The 8,343-nt window shown below is 28.8% G+C and overlaps 1 protein-coding gene across 1 annotated transcript; it reads left to right on the top strand.

Annotated features, from left to right (window-relative positions):
• Positions 1-4,658: 4,658 nt before the first annotated feature.
• LOC126686282 (NAC domain-containing protein 100) lies at positions 4,659-7,912 on the top strand. The gene is made up of 3 exons (XM_050380319.1): positions 4,659-4,959; positions 5,668-5,933; positions 7,095-7,912. The coding sequence occupies exons 1-3, from the start codon at positions 4,806-4,808 to the stop codon at positions 7,575-7,577; spliced, it is 903 nt and encodes a 300-aa protein (XP_050236276.1). The 5' UTR covers positions 4,659-4,805; the 3' UTR covers positions 7,578-7,912.
• Positions 7,913-8,343: the final 431 nt, after the last annotated feature.

Raw genomic sequence — 8,343 nt, 5'->3', positions numbered from 1 at the left:
TTTTTAAAACATTAGGCCGATAAAATTATCTTTGCTGATCATAGCTGTTCTGATTTTATTAATTATTTAAATTATTCTTTAAAATTATTTAGCATATCAACAAATAATTTTTTATTAATTACCCCCTCCGGTCCATAATATTTGTCGCATTTGGAAAATAAATTTGGTCCATAATATTTGTCATATTTAGAATATCAAGAGAGCATTTTTTTTTGATAAAATATCAAGAGAGCATTTATTGTTATTTTCCAAATTTGTCTTTAGCAATAAATAATTTATTAAGAATAAAAAGATTAGTCAAACATAAAAAGTTATAATTAATATGGACAATTTAATAAAAAAGCATAACCAATAGGAGTTGGTCCAAGTGGTAAGCGGCTTGTTATCGCTTAAACAAGGTCTCAGGTTCGAGTCCTTGTGAATGCAGAAAATTCCCACTGGCAGACTCATTCACCATGTCAGGTGCGCGACGCGGGTCGGATCCGGATTAGTCAGGGCGAAATCTTGAAAACCGGATGGGCTTACCAAAAGAAAAAAGGGCTTTTTATATAAAATACTGATTTTGGCAGCCCATTTACTTTTATACAGGACAAGTTAAATCTTTACTTTACCTACCTCATTTTCTTACTTTAATAACCTGTACTTCAAATTTCTTTCTTTTATACGTTTTTTCTTATTTCTCTCAATCATTCTTCTCCACGATTTCTTTTGAGCTGTGAAAGAAAATTTTCACGATTTCTGCTCCTTCGCTTCTGTCGTTCCGCCTCCTCCGTTCCGCCATTCTGCCTTCGCCGTTCCGCCTTCGCCGTTCCGCCTCCTCCGTTCCGCCGTTCTGCCTTCGCCGTTTCGCCTTCGCCGTTTCGCCTTCGCCGTTTTGCCTTCGCCGTTCCGCCTCCGCCGTTTCGCCTCCATCGTTCCGCCTTTCTCTCGCCGCGTCATCTTTCTTTTATCTTTTTAATTTTAGATCTGAAATTTTTTGTTCTTTTTTTTATTTTCAGATCTGTAATTTGTTTATCTTTTACTGTTGATTCACCATTAAACATGTATAAAAAGTATCTTTAAAGAATCTTATACTTATTTCATGTTATATAGAATAATTTTGTGATTTTATATAATAAAATTATGTTATTTCTGCATTTGTTTGTGTTTTGTTGTATTTCTGCGTTTTTTTTATTCTGCAGAATGATTTGTTGATGATGATTGATTGCTGAATTATTGTAATGTTACAGTGTTGTTGATTTTATGTTGATATTATGTTGATATCTACTGATTCTTTTTCTTTTATCATTGACAAATAAGATAATATTGTCTGTGAAATAAACTTTCGTTAGATGAAATGAAACTGTATCATAACCGTCTTTGTCGAAATTTAGTTAGGTATGAGAGGTGGAACGTAAAACAGTTATGCAAGTGATTTTGAAGAAACTGTGCAGCTGCAAAGAGAATTGAGGAAAAAAAATATTTTAAAATAAATTTCTTTAATTTGTGAACTGTTGTATTGATGTATATTTAATATATTTTTATTTTTATATGTAAGAATAATTTTATTTTTTTTCATTTGAATTATTGTTGTTGTTTTTTCATATTGTTTTGATTACTTACTATGCTAATATATTTATCTGATTCATTTATTTTAAACATTTTGTATCTTTGTTGTTCTTTAGTAGAATTACTACTATCATATTAACAAATATCAACATAATGTCAACATGATATCAACAATTAATGCTAATTTAGTCAAGATGTTTGTAAAATGAGAACATCGATTGATTTAAGCAAAAAACAATCAACATATTATCAAAAATATGTCAACAGGTCATCAATACAGCAATTTAAGACTAACTTTACTTTTCTTTTAATGATTGAAAATCAACATGTTATCAACAGTATATCAACAACATGTCAACATAAAATTGAAAATCAAAAAAAGTAGAAATACTTATCAACATAATGTCAACAATAAATCAATAACGAATCAACAATTAATGCTAATTTAGTCAAGATGTTTGTAAAATGAGAACATTGATTGATTTAAGTCAAAAACAATCAACATATTATCAAAAACATATCAATAGTTCATTAATACATCAATTTAAGACTAACTTTATTTTTCTTTCAATGATTGAAAAATCAACATGTTATCAACAGTATATCAACAACATGTCAACATAAAATTAAAAATCAAAAAAAGTTAAAATACATATCAACATAATGTTAACAATAAATCAACAACGAATCAATATAAGGAATAAAATAAAACATAATTTTTTGAAAAATTGTGACAATCAATAAAATATCAACAAGAAATCAACAACATGTCAACATGATAATGCTAACATATCCTTATCTAATATCATTTAATTTTTTTTTTAGTTTATTTCACGCACAAAATTATCTAATTTGCCAAAAAAAATTAATTTTTTTTCCGACGTTAAAATCAAGGAATACCAACTGATTATCAACACAAAATCAACATAAAATCAACAACACTGTAATATTATAATATTTCAGCAATCAACCATCATCAATAAATCGAACTGCAAAATAAAAAAACACATAAATACAACCAAACACAAAAAAAATGCAGAAATAATAAAAATTTATTACATATAACCATAAATTTATATTACATAACATGAAATTAGCATTATATTCTTAAAATATAATCTTTATACATGTTTAATGGTGAAATAACAGTAAAAAAGTTGTAAATCTGAAAATAAAAAAGAAGAAGAAGAAAAAGAATGAATAAATTGTAGATCTGAAATCAAATAGATGACGACGACGAGTAGAGGAGATGATATTGTTGGCGAAGATGACGAAGAAGACGATGATGAGAACGATGACGGAGGAGCGGAGGAACAGAGGACGACGCAGCGGAAGACGGCGGAGAACGGTAAAAAAGAGGTGACCTGAGAGTGAAAGAAAGAAACATGAGTGAAGAGAGAGAAAATTGAGTTGAAAGGAAGAGAGAATTGAATAATGAGGAGAGAGAAAAAAAGTGAAATTATTATGTCTCTACTATTAGAGTTAAATATATACAATCCGTATAAAAGTAAGAATTTTGTCCGCACATGGTAGTTTAGATAGCTGAAAATATGACCCGTATAAAAGTAAAGATTTAGCCAATGTTGGTTGATTGTGTAAAAAGCCCAAGAAAAAAAAGAGCATATATAATCAAGACACATTTTTCACTTTCTTTATTTATGTGAAATGGCAAAATGCGACAAATATAATAGCAAATAATAATCAACAACAATTAACAACTAACACTGAACAAATAGGCCATAAGTTTATAAGTCATGTGTGTCTCACGGATTCATTGAGTTCCAACATATCAAAAGAAATCTTGAATTTATTTATAGGTTTATATGTCATGTGTGTAGCAGTAAGCTCACGGATTCATTGAGTTCCAACATATCAAAAACAATCTTGGATTTATATATTTGGTTAAACTATAAAATCTATCACAGATTTAATGTTTATCAATCTTATATAAGATTAAGCAGCAAATTGTTATATTGTTTGCTAAAAAAAATTATCATATTGTGATCTAAAACTGTACAGTTTAATTATTATACAATGTCTAACCATCACATCATGCATTATAAAATTTAAAATACTACATGATATATAGTAGTTAAGATGTTTAGGGCAGAGAATCGGACTAAATAATTTATCAAAAAACAAATGCTAAAACCAGCTTATGTAAGAAAGAAAATTAAGTGTCAATAATATATTGGTAATTAAGAACAGTAGTGATATGTTCTCACTGGAATGAGGGGTTTGGTGGGTAGAAATGGGTGAAGGTGGTTGGGCAGGAACTTAGATTTGAAAACCTATTTTTACTTAAACAAATCATCATCTGTAACTTTCAAGTCTTAACCCTCTAATTATTGCTACAAAACTCTCATTTACCCAAGCAATAAATATTTTAAAAGGAGAATAATAAACTGTTTACATCCCATTGAATTATCTTAGTCTAATTCTATTGTGGATAGATTCATCCGATTATTCAAGAAAAGATAATAATTTTTAAAAGAGTCGATTAATTCAATTGAGACAGTTAGTTAGAATCAGTAAAAATATGCAAAAATGGAATTGTTTTTTTGAATAATTAGACCATTACGGGTCTTAAAAGTTTATACGGTTAATGAATTATAAGTCTTTCAAAGAACAAATATCATTGTTTCATATTTGTTATATTTTCACAATTAATTTTTTTTTCATCAACGAGAGGTTATTATAGCAATTCAGGTTAAAAATCGTTCATATGACATGACAATAGACACGCTGGATTACCACGCAAACCAGGTAAACATTTTTTGACCTGAGTTACTATAATAATCTTCAGTTTAAATAAAAATAAAAAATTAGCGATTAAAACATAACAAATGAAACAAGGATTACCGTTCGGTAAAAGATTGATAATTCCAAACCACAAATGTTTTTAACCCTACCATCAACTTATGCCATTTTAGTTGTGTGTTTTTTTACAGTCAAGGGGCGTTTTTGTAATATTATAGGCAAAATTTCCATGAAATGAAGATGGCATTTTAGTAAATATAAGTGCATGCAACATAATATAGTCAAAGTGTTAGCTGTAATTATCAAGAATAAATAATGCACCCTAGCTAGCCATGGGCTGCTTCTTCTTGAATAAATAGAAGCTTGATACGACTCTTTCTTGTTGGATTGATGTCATAATTATAATCCTTAATATTGTTTGGTTTCAAGAAATTATCCGTTTCTTTTTTGTTATTCTTCTACTTTCACATAAATAAGCTGTTGAATTGTTGAGAGTTATGGAAGAAAATCTTCCTCCGGGATTCAGATTTCACCCGACAGATGAAGAGCTTATTACGTATTATCTAACAACAAAGGTTTCTAATATCAGTTTTACTTCGAAGGCTATTGTAGATGTTGATCTTAACAAGTCTGAACCTTGGGATCTCCCTGGTATGTTTACTACTAACTTCTCACGCGCATTATCGGGTTAAAAATATTTACGGTTATTAAATTATAGTGTTTTTACGGATTAAAATATTTTGCGGTTATAGAACTATAGGCTTTTACTTTGGTAATCAACGGTTTATTTGTTACATTTTGATATCCAAACTTTCATTTTCGTTACAACGAGAGGTTACTTAGACAAAATTTTATTTACATAGAAAAGGAAATCTAATGATATGTCCTTTATGTGTAGTTTTTTTAATAATATAATCCTCCGCGTGTCAGTTTATTCTATCATTTTGTTTATATGGCGTTCTTATATGGTCAAGTGGTGTTATAAAATAATTTTATATTGTCATGTGAGTAAAACTTGACCTGAAATAAATGAATAACCTCATAAAATTAAAACATAAATTACCAAAATTTAATAAATGAAACATTGGTTAGCAAAGTGTAAAAGACCTATAATTTGGTATATGCAAAATATTTTAACCCGTGTTTTTACATTACGAATCAAATTTTTAATTTTTAATTTAGATAACCAAACAACATGTAGTATTATGGATTCTAAAAGATTATTAAAATGTATATTTTATTTCAAATGGACATTCATTTTTAGAAAACTTGACAAAATTGAAAAACAAGTGTTTTCCCATCATCTACTCGGCAAGTAATAAGCCATCGGAAAAACTTATAAGTTACTCCCCGTTGCAGGAAAAGCTTCAATGGGAGAGAAAGAATGGTATTTCTTTAGCTTGAGAGACAGAAAATATCCGACGGGACTTCGAACGAATAGAGCCACAGAAGCTGGCTACTGGAAAACCACGGGGAAGGACAAGGAAATATTTCGAGGAGGAGTGCTCGTCGGAATGAAGAAAACCCTAGTTTTTTACAAGGGTAGAGCTCCCAAGGGTGAAAAAAGTAATTGGGTTATGCATGAATATAGACTAGAAAATAAGCATCTTTTCAAGCCTACTAAGGTACTATTATTATTATTATTATTATTATTATTATTATTATTATTATTATTATTATTATTATTATTATTATTGTTATTATTACATTTAAAAAAAAATCCCAATTTGAAACTTTCGTATCGAATTACAATATATATACAATGACTATTTTTTTTAAAGGAATTACCAAAACATGAAATTACCAAAAATTTCACTCTTACATTCATAATGTAGAAAAATGTATAATTTATAAATGACTTAGTTATTTAAAAATACCCCTTTTTATATAGTCTAAACTTTTAAAATCGCCAATTTTATCCCATTTTTAAATTTTCAGGTTCAATTGTAGTCATTTGTTTAAATTAGAACAGAAAAAAAGTAAAACATGCTCTTCGGTCATGTTTGAAATTATTGATGGTAAAAAAACAAATTGGAACAATATGAAACATTATGAAGAGCTAATTTGAATTTTATTATACTCTAATTTGAACAAATGACTACAATTGAAACTGAAAACTAAAAAACAAGCTAGATTTAACGATATTGGAAGTTTGGGTCATACCCAGAAAATAAAAAAGGTGAGATATTTTTGGATAATTAAGCCTATATAAATTAATAGTATTCAGCTATATTTTAAAAATATACATTAAAGAGTGTAGTCACACTGTATGTTCTGAAAATAAAATAAACTTTTTTTTTGAGAAGAAAAGTAAAATAAACTTAAAAGCAATTCTAGACATTCAATTTGCGAGTCACTAAATTTTAATAATTCATTTTTGTCATAATACTTTAATATGATTCAGTTTAATGGCTAAATTTTAATTGTTTTGCAACAGAAAATTGCATACCATGATGTTGTCTATATAACAATCTGTGTTGAATTATTATGAAAGTTCAGTGATTGCCCTCTGAACTGGCTTTTGCCACTTCTTGTGGCCTAATATAAATACTATTCATCAAAAAAAGAAAGAAACACTTGGCTTAAAATCACATAAAATATTCTTTCTGCAAACAAATTAAGGTTTAATAACTAAATTGAAACAAATCAAAGTATCATGACCAAAATGAAGTATTACAAAAATTCAGTGACTTCCATGATTAATTATCTTAAAATTTTTCTATCTATAATAATTCTTAATTGTAAGAAACTGAAAATTTTTCTTGGGAATTTTCCATTTATTGCAGGAGGAATGGGTAGTATGCAGAATATTTCAAAAGAGCTCACCAGCAGCCAAAAAACCACAGCAAACATCATCTTCACAGCAATCATTAGGATCTCCATGTGATACCAATTCAATTGCAAATAATGAGTTTGGAGATATTAATATTGAGTTACCAAACCTAAATAGCATTGTGAATTCATCATACAATAATGGCTTCAATACCATCTCAGCCCAATCATACAACAATAATATAAATATGAACACAAATTTGAATATGAATTCCTTGATTCTCAAGGCACTACAGCTGAGAAGCTATCAACAAAGGGCAGCTAATGAATACTCATTTCTTGCACAAGGGGTTATCCCTAATTATCAGTTAATTGGAAGTAATATTACTGATTTAACTTCTAATTTTCAAGCTTCTTCTTCTTCTTCGAAGGTTTTAGATTCGGTGCCTGAGCAGCAACAGCAGGAGCAACCATTCAATTTGGACTCCATTTGGTAAAGTTGAATAGTTGAAATAACTACAATCTTTTAGTGTGTTCATCAAATCCATGCAAAGAGGGTTTTGTATATGCAAAATGTGAAATATTGTTCAATAAGATGTTTAGTTAATTAAGTAAAATGGAGACATTTGGAGAAGTTATTAAAAATGTCTCAATAGGTCATGGATCTTTATGTTCAAATTTTAAGTTGGGTATTAACTGTATTTTCATTCATGTCCATGTGACCAAGTACGGCAAAATCAAAGTCTATGTAATTATGCTGGAGATTCTAAATTGAATCTAGGTTTCTTTAGTTTATGATAATTATAATAATAAAAAGATTAATGGTTGATAATTATTGTCTTTACATTTGCTTAATCCATTAAGCACATGTAGCATATGTTGAAAAAAAAATGTATTCATGCATGATGCATTAGTTCCACAAGTCAACTTGCATGCTTCTCTTGCTAATGGATTTTTGGAATGGCACCTTGATTGATTTGGGCTAATAATCACCCATTCTCCTTAACCTTTACCTTAAACTTCACTAAAATTTCTATATTTTTAAAAATTTCTCTAAATCCCCGGATTTTATGGTGGCGCCATTAATGGCTCTTATAGACGAAAATACTCCTTATTTTTCGGCGGCTGTAATTATATAAAAAAAAATGGCAGTGCCAGATGTCAACTGACATATCACCAAATATCCAAAAAAAAAAAATTAAACCACCCAAAATATTTCTGAAATATTTTAATCCAACCACACTAAATCAAACCCAACCCATC

The sequence above is a fragment of the Mercurialis annua genome, linkage group LG6 (genome assembly GCF_937616625.2).
Source record: "Mercurialis annua linkage group LG6, ddMerAnnu1.2, whole genome shotgun sequence".
Classification (NCBI taxonomy): Eukaryota; Viridiplantae; Streptophyta; class Magnoliopsida; order Malpighiales; family Euphorbiaceae; genus Mercurialis; species Mercurialis annua.
This window is presented reverse-complemented; position numbering and strand designations above follow the sequence as displayed.

Coding starts and splice junctions, on each gene's coding strand:
- LOC126686282 (XM_050380319.1), top strand. CDS start 4,806: ATGGAAGAAAATCTTCCTCCGGGATTCAGATTTCACCCGACAGATGAA. Junction 4,960..5,667: donor TGAACCTTGGGATCTCCCTG/GTATGTTTACTA, acceptor TCCCCGTTGCAG/GAAAAGCTTCAATGGGAGAG. Junction 5,934..7,094: donor ATCTTTTCAAGCCTACTAAG/GTACTATTATTA, acceptor CATTTATTGCAG/GAGGAATGGGTAGTATGCAG.